The sequence below is a fragment of the Entelurus aequoreus genome, linkage group LG07 (genome assembly GCF_033978785.1).
Source record: "Entelurus aequoreus isolate RoL-2023_Sb linkage group LG07, RoL_Eaeq_v1.1, whole genome shotgun sequence".
Taxonomy (NCBI): Eukaryota; Metazoa; Chordata; class Actinopteri; order Syngnathiformes; family Syngnathidae; genus Entelurus; species Entelurus aequoreus.
This window is the reverse complement of record NC_084737.1, coordinates 13,943,613-13,970,891: the sequence shown is the minus strand read 5'-3', so window position 1 is coordinate 13,970,891 and position 27,279 is coordinate 13,943,613. Positions and strand designations below refer to the sequence as shown.

Sequence of the window (27,279 nt, the reverse complement as noted above, 5' to 3'; positions counted from 1 at the left end):
ACAACACGAGCAAACTTAATAACAAGCAAAGTTGATCTACCAAGCTTGTGCACCGAGGATTGTGTTTGCAATTATATTTAGCACATTTGGAAGGCGCGGGCCAACTGGCAGAGTTACGCACAAACGGCTGCGGTCTTTGTGGTGACAAGGAGGCCATCGCTGCAATGACAAACGATGGAGAGGAAAATCTACTGAGCGCATGTCAGCATAACTGGATTACCATAAATAAAGGTATTAGGCCTAGGTTCTATCCAGCAATGACATTTTTCAGCTGCTGGATGATTTAGAGATTAATATGGAACCAGCAGACGCCAAAACAAATCAATAATTATTTCCTAACTTTTTGCCGAACTGTATTTTCTTGCATCTGGATCAATCCAGCGTACCATCGCTGTCAGTGCTGACGTCTTCTTAGGCGTGCTAAAAAAGTAGGTTCTTTGTAGACCGCACTGGAGGAGCTCCTAAAAGGTGGTGCAGATTATGGTTGTGTGCTGCATGTTCCCAAACACCACAGGCTGGATTGTGATGTTATGGTCGAGCACTTTTGCACTTGTTATCGATTCCCACACACAGTCTTAGTAGATCACCTGCAACACGCCCACTAAAAGCACCTGCAGTTTTATAGTTTGCACATACTATTCAGTAGAGGTGTAAAAAAAGAAATCGATTTTCGAATGAACCGTGATTCTTATGTAACGATTCTTAGTCGATTAGATAAAATCAAAACTCAATTCAAATTTTTTTTTTTTTCTAAATCTGTACTACGGAGCCCCTAAAGGGACATGGGGGAAAAAAATGTGTTTATAATTTTTCTATTTTTATTTTTATTTTTTTTACACATGTTTCTCATGCGCACGAGAAACTTTTTATAAAGTTATAGAAAATTTAAAACTTTTTTTTTTTTTTTTTTAAACATGTATCTAAAGAAACTTTCTCATGCGCACGAGATAGTAAATTTTTTTTAATTTTTTATAACTTTATAAAAAGTTTCTCGTGCGCACGAGAAACTTTCTCGTGCACATGTCTAAAAAAATAAAATTTAAAAAAACATTTCCCCAATGTCCCTTTAGGGCAGGGGTCACCAACCTTTTTGAAACCAAGAGCTACTTCTTGGGTACTGATTAATGCGAAGGGCTACCAGTTTGATACACACTTAAATAAATTGCCAGAAATAGCCAATTTGCTCAATTTACCTTTAACTCTATGTTATTATTAATAATTAATGATATTTACACTTAATTGAATGGTTTAAAAGAGGAGAAAACACGAAAAAAAATGACAATTAAATTTTGAAACATAGTTTATCTTCAATTTCGACTCTTTAAAATTCAAAATTCAACCGAAATAAAGAAGAGAAAAACTTAAAAAAATAATTTATGGAACATCATTAGTAATTTTTTCTGATTAAGATTAATTTTAGAATTTTGATGACATGTTTTAAATAGGTTAAAATCCAATCTGCACTTTGTTAGAATAACAAATTGGACCTAGCTATATTTCTAACAAAGACAAATCATTATTTCTTCTAGATTTTCCAGAACAAAAATTTTAAAAGAAATTCAAAAGACTTTGAAATAAGATTTAAATTTGATTCTACAGATTTTCTAGATTTGCCAGATATTTTTTTTTAATTTTAATCATAATAAGTTTGAAGAAATATTTCACAAATATTCTTCGTCGAAAAAACAGAAGCTAAAATGAAGAATTAAATTAAAATGTATTTATTATTCTTTACAATAAAAAAATATATATTTCCTTGAACATTGATTTAAATTGTCAGGAAAGAAGAGGAAGGAATTTAAAAGGTATATGTGTCTAAAAATCCTAAAATCATTTTTAAGGTTGTATTTTTTCTCTAAAATTGTCTTTCTGAAAGTTATAAAAAGCAAAGTAAAAAAAATAAGGAATTTATTTAAACAAGTGAAGACCAAGTCTTTAAAATATTTTCTTGGATTTTCAAATTCTATTTGAGTTTTGTCTCTCTTAGAATTAAAAATGTCAGGCAAAGCGAGACCAGCTTGGTAGTAAATTAATAAAATTTAAAAAATAGAGGCAGCTCACAGGTAAGTGCTGCTATTTGAGCTATTTTTAGAACAGGCCGGCGGGCTACTCATCTGGTCCTTACGGGCTACCTGGTGCCCGCGGGCACCGTGTTGGTGACCCCCGCTTTAGGGGCTCCGTAATGTCTTGTCCAGCTCCTGAGTAAAATTGTATTAACAAAACCAGTTTTCTTTTAAGTAATAAATAATTTTATGAAAGCTGTTTATCCATTTTGTGGAGGAATGTAGTAATCATGACATGTCATACGTCAGCAACCAAAAGGAGGTTTTGTAACCTGTAGGCTATTTTGTTAAGGTGTTGTTGTTATTATACCAAATAATACATTGCAAAAATCAGTTCGAACCGAGAATCGTGTTGAATCGAGTATCGTTTATGAGTCAAATACTCACCCCAAGAATCGGAATCAAATATTCAATAACAATTGAATATTTGTATATATATATATATATATATATATATATATATATATATATATATATATATATATATATAATATATATATCAAAGTTTAAAACATGTGAAACTTCCTGTATAACATACTGTGGAAGTTTCCCTCCTCGGGGTTCCTCGGACCACCAAGCACTGACATGACAGCCTCGTTTCAGGGTTTCGAACACTGTTTTGTTCTGCAATCTTTCAGTCTCTCCGGTGCTTTTCAGCAATTGTCTCTGGCTGTCTCTGTCTCTCGCTCTCGCTACAACTCCACCATACCTCTCTCCTCCCCAGCTGCTGCCTTTTAACAGAGCGACAGGTGATTAGATAAGCAGGCACAGGTGGGCCATCTACGCACCTGTTGCTGATCTCGCAGCCGGTCCTGGCACACCCCACTTCGCTGCAGGTCCGCAGGCCACGCCCCCCCCCTCCACACATACATTTTTTTTCTGTCAAAATAGAAACTATGAAAACTTTTAGTCAGAAAGATGAAGTATCCACATTATTCCCAGGCCACGTTAAATGACGTGTCGGGCCGGATCTGGCCCCCGGGGCCTTGAGTTCGACACGTGTGGTCTAGACTGCCCCTATTTTTATCTCTCTTATTTTCGTCATGCATACCAACAGTTCATTCGCTCTCCCGTGGAATGAGACAATCTTTGGGGGAGAGATGTCAGGACATAGTTAAAGTTAAAGTAGCAATGATTGTCACACACACACACTAGGTGTGGTGAAATGTATCTTCTGCATTTGACCCATCACCCTTGTTCACCCCCTGGGAGGTGAGGGGAGCAGTGGGCAGCAGCGGTGACCGCGCCCGGGAATCATTTTTGGTGATTTAACCCCCAATTCCAACCCTTGATGTTGAGTGCCAAGCAGGGAGGTAATGGGTCCCATTTTTATAGTCTTTGGTATGACTCTAACCACTAGGCCACTGAGTAGGTTCTAAGCGGACCGGCCGTAGGCGATGGCACAAACCTCCTCTTTTGTTTAAGAAAGTCTTTTTAATGTGACATAAATGGCTTCTTACACACCTCTTTCAAACTTTGAACACACCTGTTACCTCCCACAACTTCAAAACTGATTTTGAACAGTGGTGGGCGTTCTCTGTTGGCCTAACATGAATCCATCCATCCATCCATCCATCCACTTTCTTCCGCCTATCCGAGGTCGGGTCGCGGGGGCAGCAGCCTAAGCAGGGAAGCCCAGACTTCCCTCTCCCCAGCCGCTTCGTCCAGCTCCTCCCGAGGGATCCCGAGACGTTCCCAGGCCAGCCGGGAGACATAGTCTTCCCAGCGTGCCCTGGGTCTTCATCCTATTCTCTTCATGTCTTATTAGGCTCCAAGTGTTGCTTGTTTTTAGGTTAGAGTTTTGATCCAATCAGAATTCTAGCTCGTTGCCAGTGCTGTGTGAATTCTGCCAGTTGACAGACACTTGCGATAGCCAATCAGATCGCGAGTTGTCGATGGCAGCCGGTCTAGGCAGCCTTAAGTTAAACGTGACTGGGATTGGATTTTCACTTGTCACTCCGAGCGAGTATCCAATCACAAGTTTTATTTTGCGAAAAGCAGGAAGTGGCAATGGGGCCATACCCGGCCAGCGGAGAAATCATCGGTCCTCACTTTTTTAACTCACATAGAAGGAAATCAAAACGTGAGTTAGTTATGTGTTTTTTATTACAATCATTTCAATCAATCAATCATCAATCAATGTTTATTTATATAGCCCTAAATCACAAGTGTCTCAAAGGGCTGTACAAGCCACAACGACATCCTCGGTACAGAGCCCACATACGGGCAAGGAAAAACTCACCCCAGTGGGACGTCGGTGAATGACTATGAGAAACCTTGGAGAGGACCGCATATGTGGGTAACCCCCCCCCTCTAGGGGAGACCGAAAGCAACGGATGTCGAGTGGGTCTGACATAACATTGTGAAAGTCCAGTCCACAGTGGATCCAACACATCAGCGGGAGTCCAGTCCACAGCGGGGCCAACAGGAAACCATCCCGAGCGGAGACGGGTCAGCAGCGCAGAGATGTCCCCAACCGATGCACAGGCTAGTGGTCCACCCGGGGTCCCGGCTCTGGACAGCCAGCACTTCATCCATGGCCACCGGACCTATGCAACTCCCCCTCGCAAGGGACAGGGGAGAAGAGGAGAGAAGAAAAGAAACGGCAGATCAACTGGTCTAAAACAGGGGGGGAGATTTAGAAGAAAGATATGTTTTAAATTAGAGATGTCCGATAATATCGGACTGCCGATATTATTGGCCGATAAATGCTTTAAACTGTAATATCGGAAATTATCGGTATTGGTTTCAAAATTATCGGTATCGGTTTCAGAAAGTAAAATGTATTACTTTTTAAAACGCCAATAAACCTTAAAGGCACTGCCTTTGCGTGCCGGCCCAGTCACATAATATCTACGGCTTTTCACGCACACAAGCGAATGCAAGGCATACTTGGTCAACAGCCATACAGGTCACACTGAGGGTGACCGTAAGAACAACTTTAACACTGTTACAAATACGCGCAACACTGGGAACCCACACCAAACAAGAATGACAAACACATTTCGAGAGAACGCAACAACGTAACACAACATAAACACAACAGAACAAATACCCAGAACCCCTTGCAGCACTAACTCTTCCGGGACGCTACAATATACACCCCCTGCTACCACCAAACCCCGCCCACCATCTCCCGAATTCGGAGGTCTCAAGGTTGGCAATAGGGCTGCAACAACTAATCGATTAAATCGATTGTAAAAATAGTTGGCGATTAATTTAGTCATCGATTCGTTGGATCTATGCTATGCGCATGGGCAGAGGCAATTTTTTTTAATAAACCTTTATTTATAAACTGCAACATGTACAAACAGCTGAGAAACAATAATCAAAATAAGTGTGGTGCCAGTATGCTGATTTTTTTTTCAATAAAATACTGGAAAGGTTAGAAATGTAGTTTGTCTTTTTTATCCGATTATTAATCGATTAATCGAAGTAATAATCGACAGATTAATCGATTATGAAATGAATCGTTAGTTGCAGCCCTAGTTGGCAAGTATGGGGCCATACCCGGCCAGCGGAGAAATCATCGGTCCTCACTTTTTTAACTCACAGAGAAGGAGAGCAAAACGTGAGTTAGTTGTTTTTCCACGTTCAATATGTTTGTTTTTTTACAATTATTTAGAAGTAAGATATGTTTTAAATGCTTTGTTGATTTTTAAATGGGACAAAATACAGCCTGTTTTGGTGATTCAACGCCCAGGAGTGCACACGTGTGTTTCTGTGTAGAGTTTCTCCAGCCGTGGTCATGTGGTGACATGAATGATGGTATTTCGAGGGGTATTTGTTAAAGTCGGACTAAGTAGGACATCACTGAAGGCCTAGGTAGGAAACGCACAACCCGCCCCTGGCCTAAAAAACACTCTTTATATCGCAATTTTCTTTTTAGCTTCTATTTTCATAGATCCTATGCTTGTAATGTCATATTTTCTTAAATATTAATTGCTTGTAATGTATGCCAATTGTATGCCACTGGTAATAATACGTTTTTCCACCTTTGCCCTTAAGCCCACCGACGCTCAAAGCGATGCCCGCTCCTTCCTCACTGAGGAGATGATCGCAGGTCAGTATATGTTTCAAAATACCCAAAAAAAAGTCCTGCGTTTTCAGTCCAATGTTTGACTCTGGCTTCTTCTGAGGACTGAAACGTGTTTGTGAAACTGCTGTTTGTCCAGAGTTCAAAGCTGCCTTCGACATGTTCGACACGGACGGCGGCGGTGACATCAGCACCAAGGAGCTGGGCACTGTGATGAGGATGCTGGGTCAGAACCCGTCCAGAGAGGAGCTGGATGCCATTATTGAGGAAGTGGATGAGGATGGTGAGCATTTTGATGTATTTGTTAAGTATGAGTACGACACAATCGTCGGAGACCTTGACAGAGACAATAATATTTTTGTTACCTTTCTAAAACTTTTGACTGCAATTATTCTTTCAAAGGTGAGATTTTTTAATTAATTAAATACAATAATTTTTTATTTTTTTTTATTTTTTTTAAGTAAAATTGTTGTGTTTTACTTACTGTAAATTCCTTTATTAATTAATGGTTTCTTTTTTTTTAAACAAAATATTTAATTTATTTTTCTGTTTTTACTTTTAAAAAAAGCAGCACAAGTAATTAAATGATCACAAATATATGGTATCTTTCAGCATTGTTTGACATTTTTACTAAACATTCCTTTTAGTCAGGTAAGATTATAGTAAATTTAAATGACTAAAATATAAATAATACAAGATAAATAAGACCCCGCGACCCCAAAAGGGAAAAGCGGTCGAAAATGGATGGATGGATAAATAAGACATTTTTTATGTTTCCTTGAAAGCACCTTTATTTAGGCTACCAGCAAAGCATTAGTTTAACTCAAAAGTAGCATGAAATTATGGTCAAGTAAACATTTTTTCAAATTTTTTTGCTACATTTCTGAAACTTTTGACTGGAATTATTATTTCAAATGTGAGATTTTTTAATTAATCATGTATACAATTTTTTTTTTTTTTTTTTTTTTAAGTTACATTTTTGTGTGTTTTACTTACTGTAAGTTCCTTTGTTAATTAATTTTTATTTATTTTTTTTAAACAAAATATTTAATTTCTTTTTCTTTTTTTACTTAAAAAAACAGTACAAGTAATTGGATGATCACAAATATATGGTATTATTCAGCATTGTTTTATATTTTTACTAAACATTCCTTTTAGTCAGCTAAGATTATAGTAAATTTAGTCGACTAAAATATAAATAATACAAGATAAATAAGACATTTTTAATGTTTCCTTGAAAGCACCTTTATTTAGGCTAACAGCAAAGCGTTTGTTTAACACAAAAGTAGCATGAAATGATGGTCAAATAAATTAAAAAATCGAATTTTTTTGCTACATTTCTGAAACTTTTGACTGGAATAAGTCTTTCAAAGGTGACTTAGTGAAATTTTTAATTGAATCATATATAAAAATGTATTTTATTTAATTTTTTTAAGTTACATTTTTGTGTGATTTACGTACTGTGAGTTAAAAATGTTTGTATTGTATGTTTTTTTAAAATAAAATGTTTAATTTATTTATCTTTTTTTACCTATATAAAACCAGCACAAGTAATAGGATGATCACAAATATATGGTATTTTTCAACATCGTTTTACATTTTTACTAAACATTCCTTTTAGCCAGTTAAAATTATAGTACATTTAGTCGACTAAAATATAAATAATGCAAGATAAATAAGACATTTTTAATGTTTCCTTGAAAATATTTTTATTTAGGCTACCAGCAAAGCATTTGTTTAACACAAAAGTAGCATGAAATTATGGTCAAATAAACATTTTTTCTAATTTTTTTGCTACATTTCTGAAACTTTTGACTGTATTTATTATTTCAAAGGTGATATTTTTTAGTTAATCATTTATACAATTTATCTTTATTTTTTTTTAAGTTACATTTTTGTGTGTTTTACTTACTGTAAGTTCATTTGTTAATTAATGTTGTTTTTTTTTTAACAAAATATTTATTTCTTTTTTCTTTTTTTACTTTAAAAAAAATAGTACTAGTAATTGGATGATCACAAATATATGGTATTATCCAGCATTGTTTTATATTTTTACTAAAAGTAAGTTATATTTTTGTGTGTTTTACTTACTGTAAGTTTTTTTTTTGTTTTTGTATTTTTTTTTAAATAAAATGTTTAATTTATTTATCTATTTTTACCTAAATAAAACCAGTAAAAGTAATTGGATGATCACAAATATATGGTATTATTCAGCATTGTTTTACATTTTTACTAAACATTCCTTTTACTCAGCTAAGATCATAGTAAATTTAGTCGACTAAAATATAAATAATACAAGATAAATAAGACGTTTTTAATGTTTTCTTAAAAGCACCTTTATTTAGGCTACCAGCAAAGCATTAGTTTAACACAAAAGTAGCATGAAATGATGGTCAAATAAACATTTTTTCTAATTTTTTTGCTACATTTCTGAAACTTTTGACTGGAATTATTCTTTCACAGGTGATTTAGTGAGATTTTTAATTTAATCATATATAAAAATGTATAATTGTATTTTTTTTAAGTTACATTTTTGTGTGTTTTACTTACTGTAAGTTCCTTTGTTAATTAATGGGTTGTTTTTTTTAAACAAAATATTTAATTTCTTTTTCTTTTTTTACTTTAAAAAAAACAGTACAAGTAATTGGATGATCACAAATATATGGTATTATTCAGCATTGTTTTATATTTTTACTAAATATTCCTTTTAGTCAGCTAAGATTATAGTAAATTTAGTCGACTAAAATATCAATAATACAAGATAAATAAGACATTTTTTATGTTTCCTTGAAAGCACCTTTATTTAGGCTACCAGCAAAGCGTTTGTTTAACTCAAAAGTAGCAAGAAATTATGGTCAAATAAACATTTGTTCTAATTTTTTTGCTACATTTCTGAAACTTTTCACTAGAATTAGTATTTCAAAGGTGAGATTTTTTAATTAATCATGTATACAATTTTTTTTTTTTTTAAGTTACATTTTTTTGTGTTTTACTTACTGTAAGTTCCTTTGTTAATATTTTTTTTTTTTTTTTTTTTAAACAAAATATTTAATTTCTTTTTCTTTTTTTACTTAAAAAAAACAGTACGCGTAATTGGATGATCACAAATATATGGTATTATTCAGCATCGTTTTACATTTTTACTATACATTCCTTTTAGTCAGCTAAGATTATAGTAAATTTAGTCGACTAAAATATAAATAATACAAGATAAATAAGACATTTTTAATGTTTTCTTGAAAGCACCTTTATTTAGGCTACCAGCAAAGCATTAGTTCAAAAGTAGCATGAAATTATGGTCAAATAAACATTTTTTCAAATTTTTTTGCAACATTTCTGAAACTTTTGACTGGAATTATTCTTTCAAAGGTGATTTAGTGAGATTTTTAATTTAATCATATATAAAAATGTATTATTTTATGTTTTTAAGTTACATTTGTATGTGTTTTACTCACTGTGGGATTTTTTTTGTTATTGTATGGTTTTTTTTAAATAAAATGTTTAATTTATTTATCTTTTGTTACCTAAATAAAACCACTACAAGTAATTAGATGATCACAAATATATGGTATTATTCAGCATCGTTTTACATTTTTAGTAAACATTGCTTTTAGTCAGCTAAGATTATAGTAAATTTGGTCGACTAAAATATAAATAATACAAGATAAATAACACATTTTTTATGTTTTCTTGAAAGCACCTTTATTTAGGCTACCAGCAAAGCATTAGTTTAACACAAAAGTAGCATGAAATGATGGTCAAATAAACATTTGTTCTAATTTTTTTGCTACATTTCTGAAACTTTTGACTGGAATTATTATTTCAAAGGTGAGATTTTTTAATTAATCATGTATACAATTGTATTTTATTTTTTAAAGTTACATTTTTGTGTGTTTTACTTACTGTAAGTTCCTTTGTTAATTAATTTTTTTTTTTTTAACAAAATATTTAATTTCTTTTTCTTTTTTTACTTAAAAAAAAACAGTACAAGTAATTGGATGATCACAAATATATGGTATTTTTCAGCATTGTTTTACATTTTTACTGAACATTCTTTTTAGTCAGCTAAGATTATAGTAAATTTAGTCGACTAAAATATCAATAATACAAGATAAATAAGAAATGTTTAATGTTTTCTTGAAAGCACCTTTATTTAGGCTACCAGCAAAGCATTTGTTTAACACAAAAGTAGCATGAAATTATGGTCAAATAAACAATTTTTCAAATTTTTTTGCTACATTTCTGAAACTTTTGACTGGAATTATTCTTTCAAAGGTGACTTAGTGAGATTTTTAATTTAATCATGTAAAAAATGTATTATATATATTTTTTTTTATATTACATTATTGTGTGTTTTACTTACTGTTAGTTTTTTATTTTTATTTTTATTTTTATTTTTTTTATGAAATGTTTAATTTATTTATCTTTTTTTACCTATATAAAACCAGCACAAGTAATTGGATGATCACAAATATATGGTATTTTTCAGCATTGTTTTACATTTTTACTAAACATTCTTTTTAGTCAGCTAAGATTATAGTAAATTTAGTCGACTAAAATATAAATAAGACATTTTTAATGTTTCCTTAAAAGCACCTTTATTTAGGCTACCAGCAAAGCATTTGTTTAACACAAAAGTAGCATGAAATTAGGGTCAAATAAACGTTGCACCTCCGTGTTGGCCTGAGAGAGAAACGTGCGGACTCTGGCTATGTTCTTAAGATGATTAAAAAAAAACTTTTTGTAATACAAACAAATATACATCATTAAAACTACAACTAAAGATCAATTGCATGAAAATTAGCAATGAAGAAAAAAAAGTGGACTATCATAGCAATCTTCAACCAGCCTTAGAAATGATGACTAGAACCTTTACGCCCCCTAGTGGCTATGATTGGCTACCTGAATTAGATACGTTGGCCCTAAACTACTAAAGGTTCATGTTAAAACTTTTGCAAACTTGAGAGTGGCCAAAGTTGATCTACTAAGCTCGCGCACTGAAGATTGTGTCTCTTATTAGAGCAAAATAGTGAGTGCAAGCCATTAAGTTGATTTGTCGTCATGTTTATGCAGAATATGATGCTCATCAGAACACCCACAATACTGGGAGGAGGAGATGCAAATATAATCATTCAGCGCCCACCATGTGATCAAGCAAACCTGAAAGTGTTTGCATATATTAGGAGTGTCAGATATTAAAAAAAAAAAAACAGCAGATATATTTTCTATTCAATTACAATTACATTTCTGAGTTCTTGGATGGCTTCAGGCAGGGGTGTCCAAACTTTTTCCACTGAGGGCCGCGCACTGAAAAATCAAAGCAAGCGTTTTGATATTTATTAAAAACCAATACAATATATGTATAAAAAATATACATTTAGGACTCCACTAAGGCTTAATCCCGGGGGACCAAAAAAAAAAAAAATTTTAAATGTGTCATTATTCAGTATTATTATTTGTATTATTATTCAAGTTTTAAATCTCTAGATCAACATTAGGTCTATCTGTCAATATAACATTTAAAACAATTTAAGTTTTATGCTCTTTTTGTCAAAGAAAACCCTGTTTTTTTAATGGAAAAAACACCAAATATGCAATATTTTCACCCAATAAAATATTTAAGTGGAATATTTGAGATTATATAATAATTGGAGCCTTCAAAAGGTCAATAACTCATAACACCATTGATTTGAATTCATTATTATTTTTTGAGCAATGACACTTAAAAACAAATCACACTAAAATTATTGGGGATCCAAAAGGGGTCCTACTCATTAAAGTGTTAAAAAATAAATTATAATTTTTTTTTACTGTTTCCTTTTAACACAATAATCTCGAGATCAACTTCAGATAATGTGTCATTATTCAGTATTATTATTTGTATTATTATTCAAGTTTTAAATCTCTAGATCAACATTAGGTCTATCTGTCAATATAACGTTTTTAAAGATTTAAGTTGTATGCTCTTTTTGTCAAAGAAAACCCGTTTTTTTTAATGGAAAAAACACAAAATATGCAATATTTTCACCCAATAAAATATTTAAGTGGAATATTTGAGATTATATAATAATTGGAGCCTTCAAAAGGTCAATAACTCATAACACCATTGATTTGAATTCATTATTATTTTTTGAGGAATGACACTTAAAAACAAATCGCACTAAAATGATTGGGGATCCAATCTACTCATTAAAGTGTTAAAAAATAAATTATAATTTTTTTTTACTGTTCACTTTTAACACAAGATCTATCCGTCAATTATAAGTTTTATTGTTGTTTATGGGGGTATTTTTTGTTCGTTTTAGGCTAAACAGCTCAGTTTTTTATATGGCAAACACAAAATATGCAACATTTTCCCCAAAAAATATCTCAAAGTGTAATATTTATAAATGGGTCAAAAGCAGAGAATAATTTCGCCACACCTAGTGTGTGTGTGACAATCATTGGTACTTTAACTTAACTTAATGTGACGTAAATGGAGCCTTGAATAGGTCAATAATTCATAATGACATTGATTTTTGATTCATTATTATTATTATTTATTTTATTTTTTTTTTTAAATGTGCCGTGGGGCCGTTAAAAAAATGGCCCCCGGGCCGCACTTTGGACACACCTGGCTTGAGGGCACCAAACAAATAATGACTACTTATGTCCTATCTGAAAAAACTCCCATATGAAAAAAAAAACATTGAAAAAAACACAATGCAATGCATTTTCTTTTGTATGGATCATTCCAGAAATCCTCTCCTTTAATATCCATCCATCCATTTTCTACCGCTTGTCCTTTTTGGGATCGCGGGGGCTGCTGGAGCCACACATAGTCTCACACACACACACACACTCTTGGATCTAGTCACACTCCATTTTCCCTTGGTTGATTATATTATTGTTCGTTATTATTATTATTTTATATATATATATATATATATATATATATATATATATATATATATATATATATATATATATATATATATATATATATATATATATATAAATAAATAAAATGTTAAAAAAATATATAAATATATATATATGTATATATATATATATAGTGTATATATCCATCCATTTTCTACCGCTTGTCCCTTTTGGGGTCCCCAGTTAGAGCCAACATTTCCCAAATCGCACCTTTGGCTTGCTAAAAAAAGTAGGTTTTGTTGTAGATCACACTGGAGGAGCGGTGCAGGTTAGAGTTGTGTGCTGCATGTTCCACAACATAACAAAACAACACAGCTTGGAGTACAGTACGATCCCGTGGGTGTGCAGCAAATGAGACAGTAGTGCATGGAAAATTTGTCCCTTTTGCACTTGTTATCAGTTGTACACACAGTCTTAGTAGATCACACACTCAGTAACAGTACATGGGATTGGTTTACTTTGCGCACACTATTTAGTACTTGTTCTTTGGACTCTAAGTACAGTTGAGATGATGTCAAGTGCAGCCTCACCTGCTGAAACTCACCTGTGCCCCGACCCCTCCCAGGTAGCGGTACCATTGACTTTGAGGAGTTCTTGGTCATGATGGTCCAACAGCTCAAGGAGGACCAGGCCGGAAAGAGCGAAGAGGAACTGTCTGAATGCTTCCGTATTTTCGACAAGTATGACACTCCATACACTGTGTATTAATCATTACTGTATTCCATTGTGTATTTTTTACTTATTGGTGTATTCCATCGTGTATATTCGTTACATGACACAAAAATAGTGTATACAAGGTGTGCCAAAGTGGTTTTCACTGAGGGCCACATGGCAGTTATGTTTGGCCCTAGAGGGCCGCTTCTAACAGTGAATACTATTATTACACAATTTTTTTTATTCATTTTATCAGTAGATTTTTTTTAAAGCTAAAATATTTAAAAAATATGCTAAGTTGCGATAATTTCACCTCAAAATGTAGTTTATATTACTGTAAATGGAAAAACAGTCCTGCTGTTTTTATGGTAAAAAAAAAAAAAAAAAAAGGCAACTCTGTTTCCAGAATTTTACTGTAAAATTTATATTTGTTTTTTTACCGTAAATTTTTTTTAAAAATGCTATTTTACAGTAACATTTTGGCACCTGAGCTGCTAGTTTGTCTGGGTTTTTTTTTTAACCGCAAATCAACAACTGTAGATTTTTCGGTGTATTACTGTAAATGCCAAAACGCCACCACAGTTTATTACAGTAAAAATAACTTTTTTTGCATTTAGAGAAAAATGCTGTAAAAACCACGGTAAATTTCACAATTTTACCATGAAATCTCTTGCTACTTTTGCATTGCACAATTTGATGGATAACTTGCTTTGAAATCATTATTATTAGTATTTATTTGTATTTAAAAAATGGTTTGAATGTGTGATCATATATTTTTGCATAATTAGACAATATTTAAGTTAACATAATTTGCGATTACATGGAGTACTTTTTTTTTTTCTCTCCCAAAATAGAAAGAAAGAATGCATTTAGTGAGAAAAGTTATAGTACTTTATTGATACATATTATTTATTATCATTAATATTATTTAAATGAAGTGGCGGGCCACATCTGGCCCCCGGGCCTTGAGTTTGACACCTGTGGTGTACACCGTGGTGGCAGCTACATCAGGCAGTGTTTACCATACTAACAACATAAAGAAGTGACATAATTATTATTACTTTTATAGTTTAATTGTAGTTTTAAGCATTTTTTTCGCTTTTTTTCATGTTTTTTATTCACTTTTTGAAAATGCATCATGCAAATGGTACATTTTCTTACATTTTCTTACCCCCTATGTTATGTTGTGGAACATGCAGCGCACAACTGTAATCTGCATCACCCTTTCTGGGCTATTAGAAGCTCCTCCAGTGCGATCTACAACAGAACCTACTTTTTTAACACACAAAAGGTGCGCTCTGGTAGTGCTGGGGCACTGAAATGATCCAAATGCAAGAAAATGCATGTGTTGCAAGAAGTTTTTTTCATATGGGAAATATGTTAATAAGTTTTGGTGTTGGGTGGCTACAAATCAGTCCTTAAAGGGTAACTGCACTTTTGGGGGGGAATTTTGCCTATCATTCACAGTCCTTATGTGAGACAAGTACACGTATATTTTTATTTTTTTATGCATTCCAACTCGTAAATAAAAGCTAGCAAAAGTCAGCTAACAATGGAGGTAATGGGATTCCGCCTCAAAAGCTCTCTGAAAAACCTCCTTATTTTTTATTTCTGACAGTCAAACATGTCAATTATAGACACAAAATCAGCAGCCACAAAAGCTTACAAATCCAGTTAGTGTAAAAAGTAGTACCGTATTTTTCGGACTATAAGGCGCAATTAAAATCCTTTTTTCCCTCAAAACTCGACAGTGCGGCGTATAGCCCAGTGCGTCTAATGTAAAGAATCATTCTGGTTTTGCTTACCGACCTCAAAGCAATTTTAAAAATTTTATTTTTATTATATTTTTTTATTTTATTTTTTTGTCATTAAAAAATACAATCATGTGTGCTTACGGACTGTATCCCTGCAGACTGTATTGATCTATATTGATATATAATGTAGAAACCATAAATATTAATAACAGAAAGAAAGAACCCTTTTGTGGGAATGAGTGTGAATGGGGGAGGGAGGTTTTTTGGGTTGGTGCACTAATTGTAAGTGTATCTTGTGTTTTTTATGTTGATTTAATAAAAAAATTTTAAAAAAAATATATATATATATTTTTTTTTTCTTCTGCGATTGAACAAAAGGAGGGAACATATGTCGTAAAGTAGTCCTGTGGTATTGCATCTGATGATATGTCTGATTTGTCATCATCTTCACTTCAAAACATGCAACCAATCGATCCACGGACTCGGTGGTTGGGTACCACTGATGTAGACCACAAGAAAGTGTTTTAAATTTTTTTTTAAAATAATTATAATATGACTTCTTTAATGCGCCCTATAATCCAGTGCGCCTTATATGTGACAGAAGATCGAAAGTAGACCATTCATCACCCGTGCGCCTTATAGTCCGGTGCGCCTTATATGTGAAAAAAGATCGAAAATTGACTTTTCATCGGCAGTGCATCTTATAGTCCAGTGCGCCTTATATATGAAAAAAGATTGAGAATAGACCATTCATCAGCAGTGCGCCTTATAACCCGGTGCGCCTTATATGTGAAAAAAGATTGAGAATAGACCATTCATCGGCAGTGCGCCTTATAGCCCGGTGCGCCTTATATATGAATAAAGATTGAGAATAGACCATTCATCGGCAGTGCGCCTTATAGCCCGGTGCGCCTTATATGTGAAAAAAGATTGAGAATAGACCATTCATCGGCAGTGCGCCTTATATATGAAAAAAGATTGGAAATAGACCATTCATCGGCAGTACGCCTTATAGTCCGGTGCGCCTTATGTATGAAAAAAGATTGAAAATGAGGTGCGCCCTATGGTCCGGAAAATACGGTAATCAGTTACTTCTCGTCGCACTTTCAACAGCCCTGAGCCATTTTGAACGCCGCTCGTACATTTATTTGTTATTATTTATTAGCTGTGACTAGAGATGTCCGATAATATCGGACTGGGGATATCAGCCGATAAATGCTTTAAAATGTAATATCGTAAATTATCGGTATCGGTTTCAAAAAGTAAAATGTATGACTTGAACACGGCTGTGTACACGGACGTAGGGAGACGTACAGAGCGCCAATAAACCTTAAAGGCACTGCCTTTTCATGCCGGCCCAGTCACATAATATCTACGGCTTTTCACACACACACTAGCGAATGCAAGGCATACTTGGTCAACAGCCATACAGGTCACACTGAGGGTGCCCGTATAAACAACTTTAACACTGTTACAAATATGCGCCACACTGTGAACCCACACCAAACAAGAATGACAAACACATTTCGGGAGAACATCCGCACCGTAACACAACATAAACACAACAGAACAAATACCCAGAACCCATTGCAGCACTAACTCTTCCGGGACGGAGCATGTCCCAAATTCCAAGCTGCTGTTTTGAGGCATGTTAAAACAAATAATGCACTTTGTGACTTCAATAATAAATATGGCAGTGCCATGTTGGCATTTTTTTCCATAACTTCAGTTGATTTATTTTGGAAAACCTTGTTACATTGTTTAATGCATCCAGCGGGGCATCACAACAAAATTGAGCATAATAATGTGTTAATTCCACGACTGTATATATCGGTATCAGTTGATATCGGAATCGGTAATTAAGAGTTGGACATTATCGGAATATCGGATATCGGCAAAAAAGCCATTATCGGACATCTCTAGTTGTGTCACTAGTGCCAGTCTGTCTTAAAGATGGCCGTCCATCAACACTACTTTTTATAATCCGTTTATTAACATGCTTGTCGCCTCCCTCAGGAACGGCGACGGCTTCGTGGACCGCGAGGAGTTTGGGGACATTCTGAAAATGACCGGAGAGCCCGTCACAGAGGAGGACATCGACGAGATGTTTGGCGAATCCGACTCAAACAAGGATGGAAAAATTGATTTTGACGGTGAGTCATGACAGGACGCGTACTTTGTTTCATTCTGGGCCAGGCAGTGCTTCCATTGTGACTCAATATCTCCAAAAAAATCCAAATTAACTTCTTACAAAACGGAAAAACGGCAAAAGAAAAAGTACAATGTTTTTGTTCACGTTAGCATTTTCAGGATAATTACACGTTCGCAGGAAGTTAAGTTAAGTTAAAGTGCCAATGATTGTCACACACACACTAGGTGTGGTGAAATTTGCCCTCTGCATTTGACCCATCCCCTTGTTCACTCCCTGGGAGGTGAGGGGAGCAGTGAGCAGCAGCAGTGGCCGCGCCCGGGAATCATTTTTGGTGATTTAACCCCCAATTCCAACTCTTGATGCTGAGTGCCAAGCAGGGAGGTAATGGCTCCCATTTTTATAGTCTTTGGTATGACTCGGCCGGGGTTTGAACTCACAACCTACCGATCTCAGGGCGGACACTCAGGGTAACGATAAGGAAACGATAAGACGCTACCATTTGCATTCTGGGTAAATCGAGGGAACGGTTCTTCTTTGACTTTAATGACAAATACCGAATGGATTCCTTTAAAAAAATGCTGTATTTTGTTTTTGTCCATTTTTCCGTATGTGAGCGTTAGCAGGCTACTTCCTGGTAACATCCACTGTAATGATACCAAGTACAGGAGCGTATCTAGTCGACACTACTATGATTACGTCGATATTTTTTAGCATGACAAAATGTTTTTTCGTTTTTTTAAAAAAATGTATGTTATGTTTATAAACTCAGGAAAATACGTCCCCGGGACACATGACTTTGAATATGACCAATGTATGATTGGTACTACTTGGTACTCAAGTTTGTGGTATCATCCAAAACTAATGTAAAGTATCCAAACAACAGAAAAATAAGTGATTATTACATTTTAAATGTTAAAAGAGAAAGAATCAGAATCAGAATCAAAATAGTTTTATTGCCATTGTTTGAGAACGGGTTCACAAACTAGGAATTTTTCTTGGTGCAAACGTGCGACATAAAACACATATAACACATATTTGGTATAAAAAGAGCTGTGACTGAGCTATCAGATAGACTTAGAAGGGATTCAAGGAATTCAAGGAGCTGCTGTTAGGAGTTCTTGTTCATTTGCCTGATGGCCGAGGGGAAAAAACTGTTGGGGAGGTGTGGGTCTGGATGGAGTGTAGTCTCCTGCCTGAGGGGAGAGGGGAGAATAGTGTGTGTCCAGGGTGAGAAGAGTCAGCTGTGATCCGACCCACACGCCTCCTGGTCCTGGAGGAGAACAAGTCCTGGAGGGATGGGAGCTTGCAGCCAATCACCTTCTCCGCAGCACGTACGATGTGTTGCAGTCTATTCTTATCCTGGACTGTGGCGCCGGGGAACCACACTGTGATGGAGGAGGTCAGGATGGACTCTATGATGGCTGAGTAAAACTGCACCAGCATCTCGGTCGGCACCTTAAGTTTCCTCAGCTGCCGCAGGAAGTACATCCTCTGCTGGGCCTTCTTGATGAGGGAGCTGATGGTCAGCTCCCACTTGAGGTCCTGGGTGATGGTGGTGCCCAAGAAACGGAAGGAGTCCACAATGGGGACGGGGGTGGGAGAGTCAATCAGGGTGAGGGGGGATGGTGGGGCTGTGACTTTCCTGAAGTCCATGATCATCTCCACTGTTTTCTGGGCGTTCAGCTCCAGGTTGTTGAGGCTGCACCAGGACGTCAGCCGGTCTACCTCTCTCCTGTAGGCGGACTCATCGCCATTCGAGATGAGCCCGATGAGGGTGGTGTCATCCGCAAACTTGAGCAGTTTTACGGATTGGTGACTGGAGGTGCAGCAGTTTGTATACAGGGAGAAGAGCCAGGGGGAGAGTACACAGCCCTGAGGAGTACCAGTGTTTGTGGTTCGACTGTCCGAGACAATCTTCCCCAGCCTTACGTGCTGTCTTCGGTCTGTCAGGAAGTCATTAATCCAACTGCAGAGGGAGTCGGGCACGCTGAGCTGGTAGAGCTTGTCTCGTAGCAGTCCAGGGAGGATGGTGTTGAAGGCAGAGCTGAAGTCCACAAACAGGATCCTAGCGTAGGTTCCTGGGGAGTCCAGATGCTCCAGGATGAAGTGGAGGGCCAGGTTCACTGCATCATCCACAGACCTGTTGGCTCTGTAGGCGAACTGCAGTGGGTCCAGGAGGGGGTCGGTGATGTCCTTGAGGTGGGGCAAGACCAAGCGCTCAAAGGACTTCATGACCACAGACGTCAGCGCGACCGGCCTGTAGTCATTTAGTCCTGTGATCCGTGCTTTCTTGGGGACAGGGACAATGGTAGAGGTCTTAAAGCAGGACGGCACGCGGCATAGCTCCAGAGAGGTGTTAAAAATGTCAGTGAAGACAGGAGCCAGCTGGTCCGCACAGTGTCTGAGAGTGGAGGGGGAGACACCATCCGGCCCGGGGGCCTTCCGTGTATTCAGCTTCAAGAACTGCCGGCGTACATCCTCTTCTTTAATGGAGAGGGTATTTACAGTCTTATGATGTTTTTGGAGTCCTGTGATGTCATTGGAGTCCTTTGAGTCCTTTAACTCCTTTAATGATGTGCTGGCATTGGTGGGTAAGTAAGCAGATATTAACAGTAAATGAACAAGTAGATTAATAATCCATTTTTACAGCTTTTCCCTCATAATGTTGACAAAATAATAGAATGATAGATAACACAATATGTTACTGCATATGTCAGCAGACTAATTAGGAGCTTTTGTTTGTTTACTTACTACCTACCTAAAGACAAGTTGTCTAGTATGTTCACTATTTTATTTAAGGACAAAATTGCAATAAGAAACATAGGTTTAATGTACACTAGGATTTTTTTGTTAAAATAAAGCCAATAATGCAATTTTTTTGTGGTCCCCTTTATTTAAAAAGTATTGAAAATTACCGTATTTTTCGGATTATAAGTCGCAGTTTTTTTCATAGTTTGGCCGGGGGTGCGACTTATACTCAGGAGCGACTTATGTGTGAAATTATTAACACATTACCGTAAAATATCAAATAATATTATTTATCTCATTCACGTAAGAGACTAGACGTATAAGATTTCATGGGATTTAGCGATTAGGAGTGACAGATTGTTTGGTAAACGTATAGCATGTTCTATATGTTATAGTTATTAGAATGACTCTTACCATAATATGTTACATTAACATACCAGGCACGTTCTCAGTTGGTTATTTATGCCTCATATAACGTACACTTATTCAGCCTGTTGTTCACTATTCTTTATTTATTAGGGACCGAGTCCCTTTGGGACAGAGGACCCTATTGTATTTCTAGCGTTTTATTATTATACCGCCGCCTCTTTGAGCTGTAATTTGACCCCTTTAACATGCTTCAAAACTCACCAAATTTCACGAAAATTGCGATCTAATCAAAAAACCAAACCCCCAAAACTCAAAATTGCGCTCTAGCGCCCCCTAGGAAGAAAACACAGACAAAACTGCCTCTAACTCCCAGTAGGAATGTCGTAGAGACATGAAACAAAAACCTCTATGTAGGTCTCACTTACACCTATATTTCATACACTGACAACCCCCAGCAAAAATCAACAGGAAGTTTGCAATTCCCCCTTCAAAACAAAAGTTGTGTAAAAACAGTCACCTTTTTTCAAACATTACATTATCTCCTCTGAGCGCGTTTGTCGTGTCGGCTACAAATTAGCACAGGAGGGAGATTGAACCCTTCTGATTAAAAGTTTTAATTACTGCTCCGGTTTGGATTTTATGAGCCCTCAAAGTCGGTCCCGTCCATCGCTGCTTGCAGCTTTAATTTTAAATTGCCTTTCAAATGTCTATTCTTGGTGTTGGGTTTTATCAAATAAATTTCCCCCAAAAATGCGACTTATACTCCAGTGCGACTTATATATGTTTTTTTCCTTCTTTATTATGCATTTTCGGCCGGTGCAACCTTTAATCCGGAGCGACTTATATTTCGAAAAATACGGTACCGAAAAGTATCGAAATACATTTTGGTACCGGTATCGGGACAACACTAAACTGTACATATATTTTTTCGGTCCAAATTTTAAAAATCAATTCCATTTAGTGAGAAAAATGTAGAGTACTTTGACACATATCATTTCCAGGTGTTTGCGAACAGATAAAATGATGTCTCGAGCCAGATCTGGCCCCTGGGCCTCGACTTTGACACCTGTGCTCTAAGACAGTGGTCCCCAACGTTTTTGTAACTGCGGACCGGTCAACGCTCGAAAATTTGTCCCACGGACCCTGGGGGATGTTTTATTATTATTATTATTTTTATTTTTTTTTGGTCATAAAAAAATACAATCATGTGTGCTTACGGACTGTATCCCTGCAGACTGTATTGATCTATATTGATATATAATGTTGGAACCAGAAATATTAATAACAGAATGATTTGATAAAAATTAAAAAAATATATATATTATTATTATTTTTATTTTTTATTTTATTTTTTGGTCATAAAAAAATACAATCATGTGTGCTTACGGACTGTATCCCTGCAGACTGTATTGATCTATATTGATATACAATGTAGGAACCAGAAATATTAATAACAGAATGATTTAATAAAAATTAAAAATATATATAAATTATTATTATTTTTATTTTTTATTTTATTTTTTGGTCATAAAAAAATACAATCATGGGTGCTTACGGACTGTATCCCTGCAGACTGTATTGATATATATTGATATATAATGTAGGAACCAAAAATATTAATAACAGAATGATTTAATAAAAATTAAAAACATATATATATATATTATTTTTTATTTTTTTATTTCTTGTGCGGCCCGGTACCAATCGATCCGGGCCGTGGCCCGGTGGTTGGGGACCACTGCTCTAAGAGAACCGGATCTTGTACGCGTCGCTACCTCCCTGCAGGATTCCCTACAATGAATCAGGGATGCTTGGCATTGCACTGACAAGCATATAAACCATGGCTTGTACCAGACCTGGGCAAGTTAAGGCCCGCCGGACATTCCCAAATATTTTTTTAAGATGGAAAGTGTAGCTGCCATTATGATGTGCAGTGATGTTTTCTAATGACCGTAAGTCTTGAATAGGGTTGTACGGTATACCGGTATTAGTATAGTACCGCGATACTAATGAATCATTTTCTGTATGATACCGTCTCTGAAACGTACCGGTCCCGCAAATGAACAAGTAGATTCATAATTAATTTTCTACCACTTGTCCTTAATAATGTTGACAAAATAATAGAATGATAAATTATACAATATGTTACTGCATACGTCAGCAGACTAATTAGGAGCCTTTGTTTGTTTACTTACTACTAAAAGACAAGTTGTCTGGTATGTTCACTATTTTATTTAAGGACTTAACTGCAATAATAAACATATGTTTAATGTACCCTAAGATTTTTTGTTAAAATAAAGCCAATAATGCCATTTTTTTGTGGTCCCCTTTATTTAGAAAAGTACCGAAATAATTTTAGTACCAGTACTAAAATATTGGTATCGTTACAACACCAGTCTTGAACTATACAAAGTATTTCAATGGCTGGAATCTGCAATTTTGCATGACATACTAGTTAGTATGGTAATTAATTAGTTACTATGGTAACCTACGTCACAGCAGTTTAGACGAGGCACCAAGCAGTGTGGGTGGGGAGTGTTTCCACAGAGTGTTTGCAGAGCGGCCAGCCTGAAATGCGGGTGTCAGGGACAGATGCGGAGGGAGATTTTTACAACAAAGTTCTAAAGATTAGTGATATATCAGATTGTAGGGTTTTTTTTTGTTTGTTTTTTACCCTTCGCGTTCATATTTCACTGAGTTTGTTGCATTTTTTTGCAATATGTGGATGGAGAGGGGGTGTGACGTTCATATGTTGTCAATATTCAGTGTTTTATCCTTCATAGTTAATACTGTAAACCCCACGTTCTTTATTTTCATGTACATACTGGGTGTCTCATTCAGTAAAAAAATGTAAAATTCCATTCCATTCCGTTTATTGGGGGGGGGGGGTTTTCATTTTATTTTTATTGACATCTAGCATCAGACATTCCTATCCATTACATCATATTCACATTCTTCATATATCTGTTGTCTGCCCTAAATGTCAAAATATTTTTTGTTTATATCCCAACCATACCACCCCCCAAAAAAAGAAAGAAACAGCAAAAAAACAAAGTAGTATCTACAAATACATCGATTAAATAAACAAAAAAGAAATAATAATACATTAACAATAATAATAATCAGAAATAAAATTTAAAAAATATAAACAGATACATAAATATATATATATATATACTAGGGATGTCCGATAATGGCATTTTGCCGATATCCGATATCCCGATATTGTCCAACTCTTAATTACCGATACCGATATCAACCGATACCGCTATATATACTGTCGTAGAATTAACACATTATTATGCCTAATTTGGACAACCAGGTATGTTTATAAAATAAAATAAGATAAATAAATTAAAAACATTTTCTTGAATAAAAAATAAAGTAAAACAATATAAAAACAGTTACATAGAAACTAGTAATTAATGAAAATGAGTAAAATTAACTGTTAAAGGTTAGTACTATTAGTGGACCAGCAGCCCGCACAATCATGTGTGCTTACGGACTGTATCCCTTGTAACTGTATTGATATATATTGATATTAGGGCTGCAACTAACGATTAATTTGATAATCGATTAATCTGTCGATTATTACTTCGATTGATCGATTAATAATTAGATAAAAGAGACAAACTACATTTCTATCCTTTCTAGTATTTTTTTTTTAAAAACAGCATACTGGCACCATACTTATTTAGATTATTGTTTCTCAGCTGTTTGTACATGTTGCAGTTTATAAATAAAGGTTTATAAAAAATATATATACAGTATATATATAATTTATTTTTTTTTAAATAATAATTGCCTCTGCGCATGCGCATAGCATAGATCCAACGAATCGATGACTAAATTAATCGGCAACTATTTTTATAATCGATTTTAATCGATTTAATCGATTAGTTGTTGTAGCCGTAATTGATTTATAATGTAGGAACCAGAATATTAATAACAGAAAGAAACAACCCTTGGGGGAGGGAGTTTTTTTGGGTTGGTGTACTAATTGTAAGTGTATCTTGTATTTTTTATGTTGATTTAATAAAAAGTTAAAAATAATAATTAAAAAAACGATACCGATAATTAAAATAACGATACCGATAATTTCCGATATTACATTTTAAAGCATTTATCGGCCGATAATATCGGACATCTCTAATATATACATATACACACACACACATACACATACATATTTATATATATATATATATATATATATATATATATATATATATATATATATATATATATATATATATATATATATATATATATATATATATATATATATATATATATGTACACACACATACATACATATACGCATATAGGGAGTAATCCTTTTTTTTTTTTTTAAGCAGTACAATCACTAATTTGAAAAATTAAAGTCAGGCTTATGGGGCGTGATGGGGTCACGCCTCATTCCGTTTTTTTTAAGGCCATCTGTCACAACATTTGTAGCATTCAATCAGACATTACTGTGAGGTTTTGTATTAGTGTTCCTAAAAATAGACCTTTTTTTTTTTCTCTAAATTTGGCCCCCCGAGGCAAAATAATTGCCCTGGCCTGGCTTAAACTAACTTATCAAATAAATCCAAATGCATAAAAATCCTTTCTCTGTGCTCCCCTCCAGAGTTTCTGAAGATGATGGAGAATGTCCAGTAGAAGACAACATTCAGACACAGCCCAGTGAACAATTAGCATCTTTTAGGAGGATTTTTTTTTTTTTTTTTTGAAACCCCGTCCCTCGCGCTGGTTGGCGAGCTTGTCTATAAATATCCTACTCGAACCTTTTAAGACGAAGACACTTTCCCCCCCACCCGTCTCTCAGCTGTCCCTTCCACGGCAGCTGCTCCTCCTGACATGCAACACCAGCCAGCGCTTTTAAAGACAAGCGCCATGCTGTCCTCTGAAATAAACCACCTTTAACTCATTGGTCATGTTTGCAAATTCTTACTATTACCATCACGTGGAGCGTTCATTTCGGCTCATTATCTTTGGGATACGACGCCAAATAGCCGTTACGCCGTTAAAGCAATTCCAGATCAATACAAAAATAAAACGTGTTGCATGCTCTGGGCGAGCGTGCTATTGGTTTTTACTCTTAAACCTGTAAGATATCCAACAGAAAAGCATAGATGCCTCCTGATGTTTCCTGTGATGTCATCAGTGATGTCATCAGTTGCTTTTAAAGGCGCAAAAATCAAATTAAATGATCCCTTACGTCTCACAGTCACTAGAAGGAATATTATCACGTTACCTGGGGACTGCTACGATACACAGTCGGGTTGTGCGATACAGGCGATGCAAATGATATCAATTTGGCCGACGATTGATATTTTATGACCATCGTGACAATGCATGTGGATGACACGTTCTAGCTGTGTTTCGCAGATTCCTCAGCGACGAGCGTCCTCAGCGCGGTGTAGCGTCCTGGCAAGCTGCTTCTAAATCACTAATACTTCGCCGACATGGAAAGTAGCGTTATCACTGGAGGACAAGGAATCGCTGAACATGCTACACACGCCATAGGAGGATAAAAAAAAAGCATCGCTAACCGCTAAGGTAGAGCTCTTGAGTAGAGATGTCCGATAATATCGGCAGGCCGATAAATGCGTTAAAATGTAATATCGGAAATTATCGTTTTTTTTATTATCGGTATCGTGTTTTTTTTTTGGTTGTTTTTTTTAATTAAATCGACGAGCGTCCTCAGCGCGGTGTAGCGTCCTGGCAAGCTGCTTCTAAATCACTAATCCTTCGCCGACATGGAAAGTAGCGTTATCACTGGAGGACAAGGAATAGCTGAACATGCTACACACGCCATAGGAGGATTAAAAAAAAAAGCATCGCTAACCGCTAAGGTAGAGCTCTTGAGTAGAGATGTCCGATAATATCGGCAGGCCGATAAATGCGTTAAAATGTAATATCGGAAATTATCGTTTTTTTTATTATCGGTATTGTGTGGTTTTTTTTTTGGTTTTTTTATTAAATCAACATAAAAAACACAAGATACACTTACAATTAGTGCACCAACCCAAAAAACCTCCCTCCCCCATTCACACTCATTCACACAAAAGGGTTGTTTCTTTCTGTTATTAATATTCTGGTTCCTACATTATATGTCAATATATATCAATACAGTCTGCAATGGATACAGTCCGTAAGCACACATGATTGTGTGTGCTGCTGGTCCACTAATAGTACTAACCTTTAACAGTTAATTTTACAAATTTTCATTAATTACTAGTTTCTATGTAACTGTTTTTATATTGTTTTAATTTCTTTTTTAGTCAAGAAAATGTTTTTAATTTATTTATCTTATTGTATTTGACCTTATCTTCACCATACCTGGTTGTCCAAATTAGGCATAATAATGTGTTAATTCCACGACTGTATATATCGGTTGATATCGGTATCGGTTGATATCGGTATCGGTAATTAAAGAGTTGGACAATATCGGATTATCTAAAAGCCATTATCGGACATCCCTACTCTTGAGTATAAACAGAGGTGGACGGATCGATACAAATATCGACAGGAAGGATATACTGTATAATATCAGTTAATGGTCGATACCACAGTGGT

The 27,279-nt window shown here is 35.4% G+C and overlaps 1 protein-coding gene across 3 annotated transcripts in view; it reads left to right on the top strand.

Annotated features, from left to right (window-relative positions):
* LOC133653406 (troponin C, skeletal muscle) overlaps window positions 1-25,627 on the top strand; it is a 61,014-nt gene extending 35,387 nt beyond the window's left edge. For all 3 annotated transcript variants that reach the window (XM_062052629.1, XM_062052631.1, XM_062052632.1), the window contains 5 exons: window positions 6,072-6,126; window positions 6,239-6,382; window positions 13,586-13,700; window positions 17,445-17,581; window positions 25,328-25,627. In XM_062052629.1, coding sequence (XP_061908613.1) covers window positions 6,072-6,126; window positions 6,239-6,382; window positions 13,586-13,700; window positions 17,445-17,581; window positions 25,328-25,359 — 483 coding nt within the window. In that variant the 3' untranslated portion in view covers window positions 25,360-25,627. The remainder of the gene's footprint in view (window positions 1-6,071; window positions 6,127-6,238; window positions 6,383-13,585; window positions 13,701-17,444; window positions 17,582-25,327) is intronic.
* Window positions 25,628-27,279: the final 1,652 nt, after the last annotated feature.